At 37.6% G+C, this 20,882-nt stretch overlaps 1 protein-coding gene across 1 annotated transcript; it reads left to right on the top strand.

Moving 5' to 3' along the window:
• The first annotated feature begins 1,037 nt into the window (after positions 1-1,037).
• LOC137261351 (N-acetylglucosamine-6-sulfatase-like) lies at positions 1,038-19,166 on the top strand. The gene is made up of 12 exons (XM_067799093.1): positions 1,038-1,172; positions 3,548-3,607; positions 4,407-4,610; positions 5,736-5,801; positions 7,450-7,548; positions 7,859-8,029; positions 8,646-8,728; positions 10,852-10,970; positions 11,884-11,987; positions 12,567-12,773; positions 13,279-13,389; positions 13,679-19,166. The coding sequence occupies exons 1-12, from the start codon at positions 1,041-1,043 to the stop codon at positions 13,829-13,831; spliced, it is 1,509 nt and encodes a 502-aa protein (XP_067655194.1). The 5' UTR covers positions 1,038-1,040; the 3' UTR covers positions 13,832-19,166.
• The last annotated feature ends 1,716 nt before the right edge of the window (positions 19,167-20,882 follow it).

Genomic DNA, 20,882 nt, shown 5'->3' with positions numbered 1-20,882 from the left:
GTGGTGTGAGTGGTGTAGTGTGACGTGGTTTGGTAAGTGGGAGTTGTGTGGTATTGTCATGGCAATATGTGGAATAGTATGTATGCTTGTGGATGTGTCCATGCACCTGTGTGTGCATCTCTGCGTTTGTGCCCGCTTTTACTAGTCCATAATTATGCAATTTTTATAGTACTAGTCCAGTGACACACCAAGCCCCACTCATCCACATTATACTGCCTCAGTCTCAACCATTCCTTCACGTATCTCATTAATGATGAGTACCAGGCAGGGAAACATCAAGTACCACTCTGCTGCCAGAACTGAACCACTGACCCTCCCCTCTCCTGTCAGTCACTCAGTCTACTGTGCTTCCTCTCACATTAAGATAGCATGCTGTGATGTAACTAAATAACATTTCCAAAGTGATTGTAATTTGTAAATCCACCTTACTAGATGTGATTCTAGGGGTAGAGTTGATGCATTAAATATTGTCAGTGTGATTTGAGATCAGTAATTTTCTTATCTGTGTACGTGAATGTCTAACACACAGATGATTATCCTGTGAAATAATGCATGTAACTGAAACATTATTTCCAGTGTCGAAATTGTGATATCTTTGTCAATAAAACGGTTCTGCAAGCAACACCTGACCTTGCTTTCATGATTTTCATAACTTTTTTTAAAACTAAAGTGTGCCAAAGTAAATTGAATTCAGGGTGCAGTATTGTATGGAGGTAATACGTCAGTGACTCTAACTCTAGCACTCAGAGGCAGAGGGTATTTTAGGAATTTACTGTATGTAGTCATAAAAATTTATTGTTGCATTTTGAACATATTTCTGTATCATCTTTTTTAATGAAGCCATAAATTCAGGATTTATATAATGTTTTCAAATTATTCTTAAATTAAATGAGGGTATATGTACACAAAAGGTAGAGGAATACAAAACACAGTTATCTGTAATCATGATGTTTACTTGCGGATTCGAACTGTCGCTGACAGAAAAAGTGTGGCAAGTCAGTGCCATTGTTATCACGTGACTACATCATATGACCATCAAGATGGCCGCTTCCTCAAGGAACCAACTTGCGGTCTGCTGTTTTTTTGTGGTTGTTCTGTTACAATGCCGTGCCAAACCCCCGAACATCGTGTTTGTGTTGACAGATGACCAGGATGTTGTCATCGGAGGTCAGGTAGGCTGATGCATCATCAAATGTTAAATGTATTTAGTTATTTAGTGTACGCATATTATCAGCTGGTTATCGACAGTATGAGTATCGACCATAGGTCTGCTGACTCTGGTGACAGTCACAATGACAATGACAATTCTAGACTCGTGACATATTAACAGATATGTCATCTCATTCCGACTCCATCGCAGCTGTCGATTAAACGGTGACACAACAGCTGACGCAGAGGCGTTTGACGATGAGAAACATTGAATTTCTGACTCAAGTCAGTGACAACGTTTGGCTTGGACTGACAGTCAGTTAGTGAATATCTTGGTAGAAATATATGAGCATATCAGTCCATTTAAATAAATAAAAAGTTAGGTCAAGATTCAGAAGTTTGATGTGTTGCTATAGTTACACGTCATTTAGGGACATCATCAGTGCATGTGAGTGCTTGCATGCATGCGCAAGGATGCACTCTTCAGGTTAAATGAGAGAGCTCCACAATAAAGCAGTTTGCACGAGAAAAGGATTGAGTACCAAAATATTTCAGTGCAGTCAAGAGTACTTGGTCAGATGATTGGAGATTTCTAGGGGGTTTGTAGTCGATATCTCCTCAAGATAGGTGGGGTCAGTGTTGTGAAGATACTTGTAGATGAAAGAAATTATCTAAGAATCAGTCCTCTGGCTGATTAGCAGCCAGTGCAGTGACTTTAGGGTCAGGGAGATATGATGCTTACATATGGGAAGTTCTGTTCCGTATCATCTGCAGTCTGTTCAGCTGCATGATCTCCAGAATATACCCACAAATTGACTCTTACAGTAATCCAGACAAGACAGGATCAGTGATCTGGCCAGAGTAGCTGTAGTTAAAGAAAGGGCTGAACAGAAGGGAAATAATAAATTTCAGGGACTAAGAGACATTGGTAAAATATTCCCAGGTGCAGGTCAGCTCACTGCTCTCCATTTCTCACTATTGATGACTTTTCTACTTTCTAGACAAACGCTTGCTCACTGAATATACATAATATTGATAGTAATAAATAAACCCATTTAAACTGAAAAGATGAGCAGTGAAATGGGAGATCCAGAACCTTGGGAAGTGTAGACTTGCATCACTTAGAGCATAAGCCCTGTAGGCAGTACTGCGCAGTGGGGAAAATAATGTGGTTGTGGGACTGTGAGAGTGTTTGCTTTCCTACCTTGAATCACTGTTAGAGTCATGATCCTTTATGAGCTGGGGATTAACTGTGCAGGAAAATTGAATCTCCATTTATCAAAGCTACAGATAACTTTTTGGTTCTCTCATTTCTGCACTTGGTCGAGTTCATCTTAACTAGGTATCTAAAGTGTCCTTTGAGTAACCAAATATGTAATGCCCTCCTCACTTAAACTCATTTGGGTATTTTGCCATTTTCTGTTAACTGTAAGCATATATTAAAGGTTAATGTTGGTTTGCATGTTTGTTGTTTTTATTACTCGCCCGTTGAAGATACTGCAGTGTAATATTTTACGGCAATATTGCACGAGTGTAATACCGCTTGACGTATGACGTCAAAATGGTTCAAAGTTGTGATGTCACAATGCTAATGCCGATGTCGCAATTTTACTAGACCTTGCTTGACTCGCGGAAAGGTGACAGTCCCCACACAGCGGCAGTTTCTGTCAATTTATGTTGGCGAGTACTATACAGAATACTAAACTCGCTTCCGAGAAATATCATTTTTATTAAACTGGTTACATATTTATTATCAAATCATTAACATTAATCATTAATAAAAATGGTATTACACGGAAGGTTGTTTAGTATCCTCTATATATTGCATCTGTAATATGAGAAACAATAAGAAAGACCATAAGTTGCCACGTTAACTATTGAAATAGAACCTCTCAGTATGCTTCAGTTGTTTTGTATGTCCACTGGTACGTAAGCTAAGATTTGACAATGTTGGTTTGTACACATCTAAGACCAAATATGTTGAGTATTTACAAAAATTCAAGCATGCTTGTATGCAATAGGAATATGGTTTTCATATAAACATTTGCAAAATTTACACAGATATGCAGCTTGTCTGTACCTCTGATTTATCATTTTCCAGCCTACAGTTAGAAACAATTTTTCCTTTTATTAATCTAATTTGTATGTGTTATAAACCAATGCTGATATGTTTTGTTGATAAGTTTACTATGAATTTTTGTCTATGAGATGTGAGTGACTGAATATTTTGTTTATGGATTTTCCAACAGCTGGGTGCATATGTGTATGAAACAGTGCAGTCCATGAATACATTTCAGCCTGCAGTCATGTTTTTGTAATGCATGATTATCATGCTTATATGCTGCAAATTATAATACATGTATTTGTTTTTATATATGATTTCCCTCACATTTTGCAGACTCCTATTCAAAAGATCACCAAGCTGATAGGAGAAAATGGAATTATTTTCAATAATATGGTATGTATAAAACAATATCTTGAGACTGTAACTAAAGTAAAACTTTGAATATCACATATGATATGAAAAATAATGAATTGCTTAACGTGTATTCAGTAATTACATTTATGCAGGTGTATGCGCAAATAAGAAAAATGATGAATTAAAGAATTTTAATATCTGACAACACTAACAGTGTCAATAACTGTTTCATATCTCATTTGAATCCTAGTTTGTTGAGTGTAAGCTTCTCTTGTGTCTGTCATACAGGAACTGAAAACAATATCTTCTTTTCCTTCTGTCACACCTTGTTATCATGTTAGGTGTAGGAATGAGTTTTACTGCACACTCAGCAATATTCCAGCTAAACAGTGGCAATCTGTAAATGATCGAGTCTGGATCAGATATTCCAGTGATCAACATCATGAGCCTGGTACCGCACAAATGGGATACGATGACATGTGTCAACCAAGTTAGCGAGCCGGGTTACTGATCCTCTTAGTTCCCTGTAATGACATGCATGGATGCATGGTTTACTGAAGATCAGTTCTAACACGGATCTTCATGGGACATTCATGTTTAACATGGTTCTGCGTGTTTTAAAAATGTTCAGTGTATTTGATTCAATTGGACATGTTAAAGGTGTTTCAGTGTTCATGTATTTAGTTTTATTTGAACAAGTTTAATATGCAGCATATACTTATATTCAATTAAATTAATACACTCCATTTCTTTCATCATTCATTACCTATTTATTTTTTTCTTTCCACTTCATGTTATACAAAGTTTAGGATGTTCTCCATTCATATTTTTTCCTCAGTTTGTGTCGAGCCCCCTGTGTTGTCCTAGCAGGTCCAGTATCCTTACTGGGAAGTTTGTCCACAACCATGGCGCCCTGAACAACTCAGTAGAGGGCAACTGTAGCAGCCAACAGTTTCAGGTGAATGAGGAGAGAGAAGCATTCCCTGTCTACCTCAAGAAACAGGGTTATACCAACTTCTTTGCAGGGAAATATCTTAACCAGGTAGTTATTTCTGTGTTTGTGTTTTGTTTGTTTGTTAGTTTATTGCCTAATGATGCCGCTCAACAATATTCCAGTTACATGTGTCAGTCTGTAAATATTCGAATCTGGACTAGATAATCCAGTGACTGATATGTGCATCAGTCTACACAATGATGTGTAAAACAATAATTATTCACTGCTGACTATTCGATCAATTGCTCCAGCACTTCTGTGAATACTGTAATACAAGCGTTAATGTTAACTGATTAGATTGTTAAAATGTTAAATGATTAGATTGTTAAAATGTTAACTGATTAGATTGTTAAGTGTTCTAATCTCACTTATAAAATCGTTTATGACGTAATCGGGGCAGTGGAGTAGCCAAGTGGTTAAAGTGATCGCTCATCGTGCTGAAAACCCGGGTTGATCCAATACATGGTTACAATGTGTGAAGCCAATTTCTGGTGTCCTGAGCCATGGCATTGCAAAATAAAATACACTCACTACTGTGTAGGCCTGCAAGGTGGGGTAGCCTAGAGGTTAAAGAGATCATGCATCAAGCTGAAGACACGGGTTGATTCCCCACATGGGTACAATGTGTTAAGCCAATTTCTGGTGTCCCTTGTCATGATATTAGTGGAATATAAGCGGTGTGAAACTAAACTTGTAAGTTTATCAACAATAAGGAAGCAGTGCTTATGGATATCAGGCAAGCAAATCCAGGTTTCATTTGTTGGACAAGGAGGAAGTCTAATCGTTTGTATCAGATTTTTTATCTAAGACAATTTGGCCCCTTTGTCAAGACCAGTAAAACTTCAGTGTGACTTGTACTGGAGTGAGTGAGTTGTTGGTGGTGGGGTTTTGAGAAAAAAACCATCCTCCTCAATGAACAAATGAACACCCTTCTCTATGAACAAATGAACATCCTCAATGAACAAATGAATGTCCTCCTCAAAGAACAAATGAGTGTCCTCCTCAATGAACAAATCATGAGTGAGTGAGTCTAGTTTTGTTCTGCTTGTAAGGAATATTAATTATTATATTATATTCCTGTAATAATCATTAACCATTCCCTCCATGAATACATAAACATGATTCTTGCATGTACACAGAGAGTCTTATTGGTTCTTGCTTTGTGTTTTTCAGTATGGATTTACCAAAACGGGCGGAGTAAAGCACATCCCCCCGGGCTGGGACTGGTGGATGGGGTTGGTGAGTACCGACGTTCCTTGCATAACACACAGTGTATGAAATACCCACTGGCTCATGAGCCCATGGCTAGTGAAAGTCTAGTCGGGCCAGTAAATTCTCCACAGTCACTAGCCCGACTTTCTGCTGATTTTTTCATGGCATTATATATAATGCACTTTTAAATCATTCAAGATTATTTTCTGATAAAACTTTTCATCATATTAGCAGTTTAATGATGAAACCCATGACATGCCGACAATATCGTATTCTTGTCTTTTTGTAACATTTTGCTTAGTTTCCACATTCAGATTTTGGGTGAGTGAATTATTTTGTGGGCTAGTAACTTTCAGGCATAGCTAGCCCAAATGGTTAGCAAAATTTGGAAACTATTTCCCACCACTGATAACTTACCCAGTTATTGCACTTATGATTCTTATTCATTCAACGGTGACAAAGTTAGAATGGATTTAAGTGCATGTCATCAGACAGAACAGTGCGATTTCATTTGACAGCTTCTTTTGCTATTATGCAATTCAAATCAGAATCAAGAGCAAGCAGTGTTTGCAATACTTTAATTTGTTGATTGGCCATCAGGGCCTGAAGCTACATGCATGCTTTAAAATCTATTGTCAGTGAATGAAGTCTGGAGGCCCATTTGTTAAAGTCAGACCAACAGCAGCAAAATACACTATACTGTAACAATTTCCACGACAAAAAACCCCAGTTTGTTGGTGCAGAATTTTCATTCCTGTCTTGAAAAGTGCTGAAATGCCAGGAAGTGAAACTGCAAGTTATCTTAACATGATGAATCATGGGTGATTTCCACATTTTAATAAAGAATAAAAATGTAGGAATGATTCCAGTTGTAGAAAATGATATAACTTACTTAAGGTCACAAGGGCCTGCAGAAATTGAAACTGCTGGCCCAATACAATAACAACTGGTGCTGGACCACCAGGCTGGTGATTATTTTGAATGCTGAGACCTGGCTTTAATGGCAAATGGCTTTGGATATATAAGATTGACATAATACTATTGATGACTAAAGATGGCAGTTGTTCAGCCCCATGGTGTCTCATCCTGCAAGAGAAGATCCAGAGGGGGTTGCAGGTGTGCATGCCCTCATCTCCCCTGAAAACATTTTCCCTGGGAATCATTTCCCCCTAACCTTTGGACCCCCCCCCCCCCCCCCACATTGTCCAAAATCTTTGATCAGCTCCTGTCATGGATGGTTGTAATGTCTCCTAGATTCTTGAGCCTAAATTATCAAAGGCGTCCAACACAAGTCAAGAATCACTGGGCAAGTCTACATTGTCACACCTGATGGAATTAAGAACTGTACTGGTCTGCTCTATTTTTAGTGCAGCTATATTCTATACTGAACAACAAAAGAAACATGAGTTTCGAACAATAACATCTCATAAAAGTCAGTGTTCATGTTTATGTCATCTATTTAGAAACTTGACAAAAAGCCAAGGTTGTGTTTCGTTTGCTGCTGTTCAGCATATTTTATGAAATTGTTTTCCAGGGTCTAAATGCCATTTGATGTCAACAATGCTTGTATGATTTAGTTCTGAGAGACGTTGACTGATGTATGCAATATACTATCTGTATTTAGAATCTCTGTGCATAAGAAAATGCATTTCAGTTATTCTTTTGTATGTTGCAGGTGGGAAACTCTCGTTACTATGGTTACAGTTTATCCGTGAATGGTACAGAGGAGGTGCACAAGCATGACTACCACAAAGACTACCTAACAGACGTTATAGTATGTGTCCACAACTTATTTCCTTGTGTGGCTGGTTGTTTTTTGTTTTAACACTGCACTCAGCAATATTCCAGTTATATGGTGGCGGTTTGTAAATAATCGAGTCTGGGCCAGACAATGCTGTGATCTACGCATATAGGATACGATTATGTGTCAGCCAAGTCTGACCATCCAATCCTTATGCGACAAGCATGGGATGTTGTTGAAAAATTCTATCTCTGATCTTCACAGGTGCTGACAACATTTGAAAACTGTACACTGAATATATATTTCATCCAACAAATATGAATTTGCTGACTTTGCATAACAGCACCGGCGAGCTATGGACTTCCTAAATATTCAACACAGTGGGTCAGCGCCATTCTTCATGATGATGTCCACCCCTGCCTGCCATGGCCCCTTCACCCCCGCCCCCCAGTACAGCCAGAACTTCTCCAGCCGTGCGGCTCCTAGGAACGGCAGTTTTAATACGCATGGAAAGGTAAAAATTGTTTTTAATAGACAGCAAAACATCTACAGCAGAATGATTTTAAGGGTTGCAGGAGTCCGGTTGTCTTTGATGTTGTGAATCTCTGTGCAGAGTTACATCCTTTAGTATTCTTATGATTTTAAAATATTTTTATGTACAATATTGATGACCCCCCACACCTTACCAGAACAAAATAAGTGACTGCCCCGTAAAATCATCATCATCTTCCCCCTAGCCATAAATTATGAATGGTCCCTTAATGCTGAATTAATCCAAACTCCTTCGCTCACTCCAAGAAGTTATTGACACAATATTTCAAGAAGGAGAGACTTTATAGTTTTAAAAGTTGTCTCCTTTGATGATTAAACCAAGTGTTTCTTGCTTACTTGTCTTGGTTGGTGGATCTCAAACCCTGATTTGCAGATTGGAAAAATGGCAAAGATATTTCAGATTTCTTTTTGTGGGGTGGGGTAGCCTTGGGGTTAAAGCGTTCGCTCATCTTGCTGAAGACTTGGGTTCAATTCCACACATGTTCACAATGTGTGAAGCCCATTTCTGGTCTCCCCTGCCATGATTTTGCTGGAATATTGCTAAAAGTGGCATAAAACAAACTCACTATTTCTTGCAGGACAAACATTGGCTGATAGAGAATGCTCTCACTCCAATTCCTGATGACATCATCCAGAATATTGATGACATATTCCGTAATAGGTGAGTAACAGGACAAAGGACAGTGTTGACAAACAACCTCCCATTACAGATCTGCAGGCATCGATAATACTTCTTTGGTCTGTTTTCACATTAGATGAAACGCTGAGAACAACATGGGTTGGTCTAAGTTAACACTCATCAAGTACCTCACATGCACTTGTTTCACTGTTCCGACAACTGCACTTACTCCCCTGTAATACAAACCAGTAATAGCAATTTGAATCTATGATGCTTTCCTAAACAACTTTCATCCTCAGTTGAATAAAATTCTGAGCTTTAAATGTTCAGTTGGCAAGGTAAAAGCATGAGAATTTTAATTTACTTTTCTTTAGGTCAGAACAATTCTATTTCTTGCTTTACGGATTTTTGTCCTCTGAAAATCTAAAAAAAAAGGAAAAAGAATAACAATAAAATTTCCATTCAAAGTAATATTCCTTCTAAATACTGAAAGTTGTTTACTTTTGGTAATTTATGAAGTGAATATAGGTGAAAAAAAACAACCAAAAAAGTGTTTTCTTGTGAGTTTACATTTTTAGACAATAAAACATTAAGATTTTAATTTTTAAGTGGGGGAAATGAATTTATATTTTTTTCCTTATGCTTGTTAAAATATGGCAGGCGGATCCATAACACAAGAAATAGAACTGGTCTGGCCTTAACATGAAATTCATCGTTCTGTTTTTACTGCAAACAAACTATAGTGATTGCGCAGTGAAACAAACGCTTGTAGAATTAGCATGGTCATACTTTATAAACACCAGAGGCATTAAAAGTAAATGGCAGACATGTTGGAAAATAATTGTGACTGTTTAATCCAGCTCCCTGACTAAACCGGCAATTTATTTTGGTCCTGTGAGATGCCAGTTTAAACAGGTTTCACTGTAGAATAAATTAGTGTTTGGAATCGGAAATCAAATTCATTATCGATTATTGGAGTGTGTAGTGATTGATTATTGATTATAATAAAAATATATACATGTTTAATGTAATCATCAATTTTAAGGGTTTTTACTCATTTTTTTCTGATAAATATTAATGGAATTATTCTGTTTATTTATGCAACAAATATTTATCAGTATACCTCATTATGTTCATTATAGATGTTCATAATAGATTTATTTATTCATACTTACAGGTTACATTAATATCTATATTAGTGATGAATATGGAATTATTATGAAAACACTGAAGATAGCTTTATGCTGTTGAGCATGTGTTCATGAATATTCATCAAATTTAATGGTTAGTTTACTTCATTCTAGTGTGTTATACTAAAACAACAAATTTCAGATTACAGGGGTTAAAAAATCCTATCGCCCGACGCTCGGGAGAAGTCAGTTTTCATTTCGGCCAATCAGATAATTCTATCTTACTTGTCCGTGGACTACTAGATAATTTCCATTTATGGTTTCAAACTGCAAATAAACTTTGATTTCATTTCAGGTCTGCTCATAATGAAGCTATTAAAGTTAGCACTAATAATTAGAGGGGTGATGATACAGAAAATTCACGATACAATACGTATCACGATATCTTGAAATGATACAATACGATTCGATTCACATCACGATATGCTATCTTTAGAAATTTGCTTTAAAACATAGTTTTGATATTAAGTATCCGTGTCAATTTTGACACAACCGTCAATTTCTCATGAAAAATGAAGAATTTTTAGGTCAACAATATGTATCATGGTACGAAAAAAGTATCAATATATTTATTGTGCGAAACAGTATCACGATTATCGATACTACAATATATTGTCACAGCTCTACTAATAAATAATACAGTAGAGCTAGTAGTGTGTGAAATTATAACTCGTCGATAAATAGTCCAGTAAACATAAAATCAGTAGTCATAAAATCATTGCAAGTGGAAAATTAGTCAGCACAAGTCACTTTCTTGAAGTCACGTGACCTGTGGCAAGTGGCTTTTAAAAATATTTTTGAACCTCTGGATTAAATTGAAAATATGTGTTTTACAATTGATAATTATTTTTAATCCTTCTTTTGATCAATGTTTTATTATTTTTGATCATTGGAACACCACTAGTAGGAAAGCTGGTGTGTTGATCATTAAACCACAAAAAAACAAGTGAACAAGTTTTGAAATTGTGTACACAGGTGGAGGACATTGTTGTCAGTTGAGGACATGGTGGAGGACGTGGTGACCACCCTGGACAAGAAGGGGCTGTTGGACAATACCTACATATTCTTCTCCTCAGATAATGGCTATCACCTAGGTTGGTTCCATACCCTGGACAGAGATTTTTAAAACCATAGTAACTACTTATGAAAGAAAAAAATATCAGAACATGATTTTTAAATGAAGTGGAAGACACCGAGGTCTTAAATTTATGTGGTGTATGGTCCTGTACACAAAGCTCTGGTCACAAATCAGTTTAAGTTAAACAACACTGGGCAGGGAGAGTCTTTGAATAGGTGACTGTATTGCAGCTTTAGACCTGAGAGTGTCATTGCCCCACAACGAAGCACATATGATATATGTGGTTTCAAATTAAGAAAGTGAGTTTGCTCAAAATTGCCTTTTTTCACTCATCCGAAAATGGGTACCTGGTGGGATGAGTCATTTGACTGAACCTTCTAGGGCCTCACCGGTAGCTAGGGTTATCTGGAAAAATAGTGTGATATGCTTTGATTGCTAGTGCTACGAGCATTCACCTAGTGTATGGAGTGCACGGCAGTATAAATGCACATGCGATTATTATTAGGGTTACCATAGTTACTTCCTAAAGACTTATTACGTTAGTGGTATACGGACGGACTGCCAGATTCTCAAATTCACCTGCCCAACAGTTGGTATGAAACTTATACATCTATACAAATGAAGGTACTTTGTGGGCAGATACGGTTTGATAAGAATATTTTTGGAGTTGCTTACCCTGTATATATATTTTGTATAACCTAGATTTGAGCAGACATTGTAGGGCTAATGAAGTCATTTTTGTATGCAGAATGGTACCTGGGGTACATTTCTGTAGTACCTGTGCAGACCGCGACCCATATGATATCGACAAGGCGTCAGATTTCAGATGAAAAAGGCCATGCTCCAAATCCCTTCATAGTGCTCATGATTTTGAAGACGTTGTGGCTAAATTTATGTGTAAATGCTCAACTAAATACTTCGTTTTTCAGGACAATTTTCTCTTCCAATGGACAAACGACAGCTGTATGATTTTGACATCCGAGTCCCGCTCATGGTCCGAGGTCCAGGGATCAGACCAGGTCAATACAGACAGGTCAGTGGAGGTCAGTTTGACCTAATAGGTTCTTGGTCAGTTGGGCAGTGGGGTAGCCTGTATCTAAAGGTTGAAGTGTTTGCACTTTATGATGAAGACCCGGGTTCGATTCTCCACATGGGTACAGTGTGTGAAGCCCATTTCTGCTGTCACCCACCATGAATTTGCTAAAAGCAGTGTAGAACTGACTCACACACTCATGGTCAGACCTGAAAACTTAAGAATTGGTGAAAGCATACACATTGTTTCACAGAATTTCAGCAATATCACGTCGAGAACACCAGAACTGGCTTCATACATTGTTCCTATGTGGGGAAATCTAACCCAGATCACGTCTAAATGTTCTAGAAACTGGGCTACCCTACCCCACTAGAGAAAGTTTCTAAGGTTCTTTTTAAATCAAAAATGTGACAGACTGATAGACTAAGGTAAGCTGAGGTAACAGAATGTCGAATAATCTTGCCACATGCACTAATTACAAATTTCATCTATTTCATCAACCTCTTGAACCTTGAAGACAGACATGTCACAGCCCCACCTAGTAGTGATTTGGCTGGAAGTTTGTTTTACTGTTTGCAGGATGCTGTGATGAACATAGACCTCGCCCCCACATTTATTGAACTGAGTGGTTCCAGCGTCCCCGGAACAGTCGATGGCTTGTCCCTTGTTCAGAGGTTGCTGTCACCCGCTTCAACAGTCCCCCCTCCACCATTCCGGACCAAGTTCCTCGTGGAACACTCTGGGGAGTACTCCTACTCAGTTGCAGGATGTGGACAGTTCCTGAAAGTTGGTATATGTTATGTTCAACTTGTTGCTGTATCTAGTAGTCAGTGTTATAACTTATATCGCCCATGTTGCTGTATCTGATATACTCCACTTGTTATATCTAACAGTTATATCTGACCTGTTGCTGTATCTGATGGAACAGTGTTATACCCCACTTGTTATATCTGATAGTTATATCTGACCTGTTGCTGTATCTGATGGACAGTGTTATACCCAACTTGTTGCTTTGTCTAACATGCGATAGACACAACATGTCATATCGACTGGTGAGAGTTACTTTAAACTTGTCAGATGTCAGTGTTATATTCATATTGTAGTGTGTTATAGTCAGTACGATATCCAATTTATTTTATATATCAATTAGTCTAGTAATTGAGAAAAAATTGTTTCCAAAGGCAAATTAGTCTGAAAAAAGGGACAAAATTGTGAATTTTGCTCACATATTTCAGACCTTAATTGTTCTTGTCCCTAACTAGATATAATGAAGTTTGCTTGTTTGTTGCAGGGCTGTGACAAGTACTGTACATGTGAAGACTCTCGCAACAATACCTTTGCCTGTGTGATAGAGCTCTCAGACTCACAGCACTACAAGTACTGCCAGATGCAGGACTCCGTGGTCAGTGTCAGTCTACAGGAGTTACTTCCCTTTTCCAACCTGCAAACAATGTAGGGAACAACAGCTCATTGCAATCATCTCTTGCAAGCTACACTGTAATCAGAGCGGTCTCCCTTTGGCTATGTAATTAGAGTGACCTCCCTTTTAGTTTTATTGTAATTAGAGTAACCTGCCCTTCCCTATGTTCATGAACCAGAGATAATAAGGGTGCACTAAAATGGTTTACATTTAAGGGATCTTGATGATGAGTACTGGACAATGCTTCATGTGCTTCCTTTGTATTTTTCAGAATTTTGTTGAAATGTATGACCTTGAGAAAGACCCAGATGAGTTCATGAATCTGCACAAGTCAGCTGATGCCAGCCTTCTGTCGCGTCTCAGTCAAGAGCTGCAGGCACTGGTTGGGTGTCAAGGGAAGATGTGTCGGCAACTGCAACAGTGATGTCACGTATGGCAGACTGACCTGAACATATTTTCTTTTGAAATATTAGTCAAGTGCTTATGGGAGTGACCTCCCTTTTGTAGTTTGAAGTCTTTTATCGTATCATTAGGAAGCTAAAGTGAATGCATATACCCTAATATATCTGCTCTAAGCTAAATTGTTTTGAAAAAAATGTGACATTGTGCCTTTAATGACTTGTGTTCATGTCAGTCTACTCACTAATGGTGAATGATAAAAGGCTAAGATAAAGTTCATAGTTATAAAGGCGAACATGTTAGTGACCTAAATCACCATATTGCGGGAAATCCATACATGACAATATTTGTGAATGAAGTTTATGTGTAAATAGTGTATATACCATAAGGGGAGGTAACTCAGGTAACACCTTGTGCCTTTTGTCAGCATTTATACTGTTACAAAGAATGTTGTTGTAAGGGCTTGCTTATATACTAAACATCATTATTGAAGCATCACGAAGGTATTAAGGGTGTTATACATGAACAACTGCTTATTCTCGGACACGGCACTGACAGTGTGATTAATGATTTTAGAATCGGTTGCTTTTGACAATCACATTGTTAGGAGGGTTTTGTAGAACTGAAAAAATGGATGAAAACTGATAGAAGCAGATGATGGTAGTAACCAAAAACATATGGCTGATGCAGTCAGTGTTTTATCCATGGCAGGTGACAGTTAGTGTGGGTGTAATAAGCAACTGAACAGCAACTGAAATCAATGATATGGAGTTTATTCTTTTGTTAATATGACTCTTGCTAGCCTGTGGCTAGTAACAATCCTGTCAGGCCAGTGACTGTGAAGATTCACTAACTTGTGCATTTTCATGTGGTCATTTGGTAAATATATCACTGTTTCTAACTTGTTATGTTATAATACATTTTTAAATCATGAGGGATTATGGCCTGATAAAATGCTCATCATATGAGCAGCTGAAAGATGACTCACACAAGTTGTTTAAGGGTAAAAAAATATTTAAGATATTCAAACGTGTGTTTTCTTGTTTGTTTTTGGTGGTAGTTTACCATTTTGTAATCCTCTGCTTTGTTTCTACATTCAGAGTTGAGGCTAGTGAATTATTCTCTTGTCTGGTAACTTTCAGGCACAGCTAGCCCTACTGGCTAGCAAAATCTGGACACTGTTAATCCCTCAATAATTTCACTGAGTATATTTTCAGAGGCTATACCAATACACGTCATATAGGTCTTGTCAGTATTAGACTTTATTACCCTTTATTGCAGTATCAGAAAACGTTTGATTTGTATATACCTAATACACATGAAACCATGCTGAACTCTAAAGTTTCACTGTGGTAGGAGTGCATCTTATCCAATTGATGGTATGGTCACAACCTTGACTTTGACAGTTTGCGACTGCAGACTCTGAAATTCAGCTCATCAGGACAACTATTATAGTCATGGAAAACTCTTTTTATCAAAGCATTTTCAGAATATATTTTATGCTTTGAAGTGGAAGTAGACTGAATTTAAAGATTTATCTTTAAAACAGTCTTTAAGCTCACAGGAGTTATGTCCCTTTGAATATCAATCTCTACTGGGTGTTTGCGCTTATAATCATGGCATATTGCTTTGTGTCCATTATCACAGGAAAAATGTTTCAGAATAACTGTCTCATAACATTTGCTAGAATTTTGCGCCTAAATAATCTAAAGGGTAATAAATTTGTTTCACAGCCATTTGTCAGGAATGGAAATGCTGACTCAAATGGTCCTACAACCCAATCTTAATTGGTGAAAGCCTGAGTACCTAATCAGTCTTGCTACATATTCGTTCTGTTGCATATTCTCATTAACTGTCTTGGTGCTAACATTCTGTGTAAAGCAGAGTAAGACATCACATAGAAATCACTGCTGAGTGGTCACTCTTTGTTGTATCAGGATCTGGGGCTTTAAACCCAACATTCTCGCTTCAATCCTCATGTTCACAGTGAACTGTACAATGATGATGTGAAGGTTTGATATACACTTTAACTTTGTTGTGTACATGTATTCCAACTGCCAGTGAGCAATTTTGAATGATATTTTTTTCCCAGCATGTAGGATATGGGGTGGTTTTAATAAATAACTTAAGTCACAAATGAACCCTCTTTTTGAAAAAAGAATTTTTTTCACTTTTGTCTTGTGATTTGACTTTGAAAAATTCTTAATTTCTTTGTGAATACTGCCCCTGATGATAACATGAAGTGGTCCATTTCCTCCATGTGTGATTGGATGCTTTTTAATATAAATGAATCAATCATTTTGTGAAACATATTTTGTCAATTAAGTAATTATAAGAAATATCACAAATGTTGATAAGGGTTATTGCATGTAAATCTGTGATGTATCTATATATAATCATATATACAAATGATCTGTGATATATGTTGCATAATGAATACTTAAACATTCCTCTGATATAATGCTTGCTACTTCTGCTTGTTGTTTTTTTATTGCATATCTCTTTGTTTCTGTTGTATTATTATGCCTCTTTCTGCATTCAAGATAAGAATCTATGTTTTTAGAAAAGCTGTCTGTGCCAAAGCAATCAGCTATATCGAGTTCACTGACTAATTTAAATGCCTTTTATGTGTGAAGCAAGGATGATTGTTGAGTCCTATTCTGTTTTCCTTCTATATCAGTGAATCAGAGTTAACATTCCTTCCAAGGGGGCCAAGGTTTGTTTTATTAATTCGTAAGTACTCCTCCATTCCATATTCTAAGGCATCAAATACTCAAAAACAAAATGCCAGCTTGTAAACACATGCTTCTAACAGACTTTCTTCTGCTTTAGGACCTATACAAGCCTAAATGCCTCAGCACAGATTTTGCACTACTTACCCTGTTATGTATGTTTCTACTAGCTTTTGTTTTTCTTGAACACTATTTTGACATTCTCGGTAACAATGCTTACTTCAGTGTCAGTATTTAGACCTGTAGGAATTTGATATATCTTTAGGGATGACTGTTTTAGCAGTGATGTGTTGTTGTTTTGGTGCCGCTGCTTGGTATGTTATTGTGTTTATAATCATGTATCAGGGATGGCTGTAACTGTATTAGCCCATGATGAATTGTGTAGATGTAGTTGATTGCTAGTTTTTGGGGTCAGTCGGGCTGTCTGGTAGCCTTGTGTTTAAAGTGTTTGCTCTTCAGATGGAAGACTGGGGTTCAATTTCCCACATGGGTACCATGGGTTAAGGCCATTTCTAGTCTACCTGTCGTGTTATTGCTGGAATATTGCTAAAGGCAGTGTAAAACTAAACTCACTTTGTGTATAGGGTCCCAGATGCATAATCACACGTCAGATTTTTCCCCTTTCTAATGTGGCAGCGAAAATCACCAAAACACAAGAAGGGCAGGGTAGAATTTGAAATTATAATTTACATTCCATCTGAAAACTGCTAATTTCAACTTGCACGACAGTATTATTTTCAATAATTTCAAGATCATATTATCACTTAGTATTGAAATCTGCATGGCTGTTTGATTTCATAATTGTATTAGTGATCTGTATTTTCATCATGGCAGCTTGACAAGACAATTAGCTACAACTAGTTAACACCCAATCAACAGTGTCACGCCATGACTGACACAAAATCACAGAACCACATCAGTATTTTTATCTGCATTTCTAGCTTCTGTTATTTACAGTGTAAACGGTAAAACATATGACAATACTCAGATAGTCAGAATCATTCTGATTACTTACAGCTCATATTTATGAACAAACGATTCCTGAATCAAGGGAAGAGTCCTCGCCATTTTGGAAGAAATCGGTCATCGATAGTGATGTCACACGTCAAAATTATTGCACATATTAGGCAATTTCTTTGAAGTGAAGGTCGGTTGAAGAAGAGCAAACACAATCGCCCTATCAATCCGATACACTTTCAGTGTTATGATGTATATTTTGTGTATCGGCCAGATATTTTTTCATGAAAAAATTTTCAGTACTTACATTAAATTTTAGCCTTGTTCAACATCATATTCAACGTGGGTATTTTTATTGTTTGAATAATATTTACATAGAAAATTGACACATTTAGTGTAGTATACCCCATTTTAGCCTTTACACAAGTGTTAGATCACATGTAACCATTAGTGCAACATGTAGTTCCTGTGCTGTACAATATTCAATATGTTGGGGCTAATATTACTGTTTCATATGAACATGTATGAACAGCGATTTAATTCAACCTTCTTAGTAAAACTGATGATATTATGAAATGTATAGGCACACATATTTAAAGGAATTGAATTTGTTTGTGAAGTTTTATTGACTAAACAGTTATGAAAAATAAGTATTGATTGACCAGGTGCGAGTTTGTCAAAACCGCTTTATGATTCATTGTCTGTGTTTTCGATAATACAATCAGTTGACATTCGATTAAAACATATTGTGATGGCAGGATATCTAACTCAAAGAATATTTATACGAAATTTGTTTAAAAATAGATAAGCCAGGTCATGTCTTGATTTGGACAAACTTTACGTCCGTATCCTAACACCTCCATACTCTAAATGCGATCTTTATTATTTTTCATTCACGTTAAAATGATGCCAAACAGGTGCGCGTGTTGCTCACAGTAAGATACTCAGTTAAACCATCTAATTGTTGATGCTTTCAGAAACTTATTTCAATGGTAAAGCAATTGTATGTTTTGTAAAAAAGTATTTTAAATTCTGCCACAGCAAAGGAGACCTTCTCTACAATTAATGGAAATTGGGTAAGATATATACTAATCATCAAACCAATGTCGCTTTTTACCGACGTCACAAAATGCACAAAACATGTCATGACGTCAACTAAAAAGCAATATTTTCAGTCATTTCATTACATTTGAACATGTTACTCTGTTAATAATGATGCAAAGTTAGTCAAAATACATCTACACAATGAGGAGAATATGGGAATATGTTTTCGGACCTTACTTTAGTTTGTTTTCCGAGGCAGTGGTGCAGCCTATCCACACGTCACATGGAATACCTGGGTTCGAACCCATTTTCTGGTGCTGGAATATTGCTGAAATCGGCGTAGAACCGTACCCACTGACCCACTCTCTATTTGTCTTCCAGATACAGGAGTCATACATGCTGTAGTCAATAGATGGGAGTCTTGACGCTTATTGTCTGCTAAGATAATTTACCTAACCGTGGGGTAGCCAAGCAGTTAAAGTGTTCGCTAGTGACGCCTAACCCAAGCTGTTGATTTGTCCTAACACTGTCCCGCAGTTAGGTTTTGTATGTGGGTAATGATCTGATTTAAATGAGATTGTATCATAGTATTTGATTATATTGGTTGATTAAAATATATGGAGCATTGATTTGGTGTGTTTGATGTGATTTTTATGCATTACAGTCATGGAAGGGCAAGGGTCCAGCCGTCACATGACTGGCTCGAAACTGTACCTCCCATGAAGCCGGGTGGATAAAGCGTTGGCTCGTCACGCTATTGGCTGCCCTCTATTCCTCACAAAATGTATGAAGCAGTGCTTGGAATCCTTCAATTTGCCAGTTGTCCATCAGGGCCTGCTACCGCCTGCAGGCTTTAAAATCTACAGGCCCTGAATAAAATCTGCAGGCCCGTTTTGTTAAAGTCAAACCAGTAAAACCAAATAGGCTTCGCTGTACAGTTTCACACGTTTCAATTTGCGAACGTTAACCGTATGGCACAGAAAGACGTTTTTATCGTAACATGAGGGATCATGGATGATTCTGGCCCGAACGTTAATGCAGGAAAAACAGCAGCATCAACAACAAAAATCCCCAGACAAAATAAAACAAAAACCAAAAAACCCCAACCAACAATAACAACAACAACAAAAAACTCAACCAAAACCCCAAACAAACAAAACAAAACAAAAAACAGAGAAACAAAAATAAAGAAACCCAAAACAAATAAACAAATAAAAAAGAGCAAAAAAAAACAAAACAAAAAAGAAAACAAAAACAAAAACAATGAAGAAGAAGACAAAACAACAACAACAAAAAAAAACAAGGGAAATATTCCAGTTGTGAAAAAAGACAATTTACTGAAAGCCAATAGGGCCTGCAGGTATTTGAAACTGCCAGCCCGAAACAAAAACCTGCGATGGGCCTCAGGGCCTGTGTAAGATTGAAAACATACCCGCGTTGGAAAGGTACCTGCCGGGTACTTAAACTCACTCACTCTCAAGGATACAGAGTCGATCACGTTTCGAAAGATATCCATGTGTATATATACTATACCTGTGAAGATCCGAGACAGAATTGATCTTCAGGGGCTCCCTGACTTGGCTGACACATTTCATCGTGTTCCAATTGCATAGGCCGTTGCTTCTGATGTTGATCACTGGATTATCTAGTCCAGACTCGATTATTTGCAGACCACCTCCATATAACTGACTATTGCTGAGTGCGGCGTAAAACTAAACTCACTCACTGTAGGAGGGCTTATGTTATCCACAGAACGACCTTATATAACTGTAATAATGCTGAATGGGGCCTCAAAAAAAACACAGAGAATGTGTACATGTATGCGTGAGAGCGTGTTCACAGGTGAAAGTAAGTGTATCACAACACTTGTAGATGTATGCTTATAAGCATATTTTATATGGCTTTGCGTCGAAGCAAAAAAGTGTGTCTGATTTCATACACCAGTATTATTGCGGGGACACCAGACATGGACTTCATTCATTGTAGCCACGTGTGGAATCTAACCCGGGTCTTCGGTGTGACGAGCGGGCGCTTTAACCACTTGGCTACACACAGACACACACGCACGCACGCACAAACACCCCCCCCATGGATTTGCATTTGCCAGAAATCTAAGATCTGGGATCGATTCCAGGTTCGCCACAGTTGTGTTTCAGTGTTTCTCAGTACCGTAACCATCTTGTGTGACTCGTCAAGATCCGGGCAGGAAATGATCTTCAACGACCCATGCTTGTCGTAATAGGCGACTAACGGAACCGGTTGGTCAGGTACGCTGTCTCGGTTGACACATGTCATCGTATCACAAATGCATAGATCGATGCTTATGCTGTTGATCACTGGCTT

Source organism: Haliotis asinina, chromosome 14, assembly GCF_037392515.1.
Source record: "Haliotis asinina isolate JCU_RB_2024 chromosome 14, JCU_Hal_asi_v2, whole genome shotgun sequence".
NCBI classification, from domain to species: domain Eukaryota; kingdom Metazoa; phylum Mollusca; class Gastropoda; order Lepetellida; family Haliotidae; genus Haliotis; species Haliotis asinina.
The sequence above is the reverse complement of the archived record's forward strand: the minus strand, read 5'-3'. Positions and strand labels throughout refer to the sequence as shown.

Bases quoted from the DNA above. Each gene is read 5' to 3' on its own strand.
- LOC137261351 (XM_067799093.1), top strand. From the start codon at position 1,041: ATGGCCGCTTCCTCAAGGAACCAACTTGCGGTCTGCTGTTTTTTTGTG. The intron at 10,971-11,883 runs GTTGGTTCCATA...TTCGTTTTTCAG, and splicing joins AGATAATGGCTATCACCTAG to GACAATTTTCTCTTCCAATG. The intron at 13,390-13,678 runs GTCAGTGTCAGT...TGTATTTTTCAG, and splicing joins GCCAGATGCAGGACTCCGTG to AATTTTGTTGAAATGTATGA.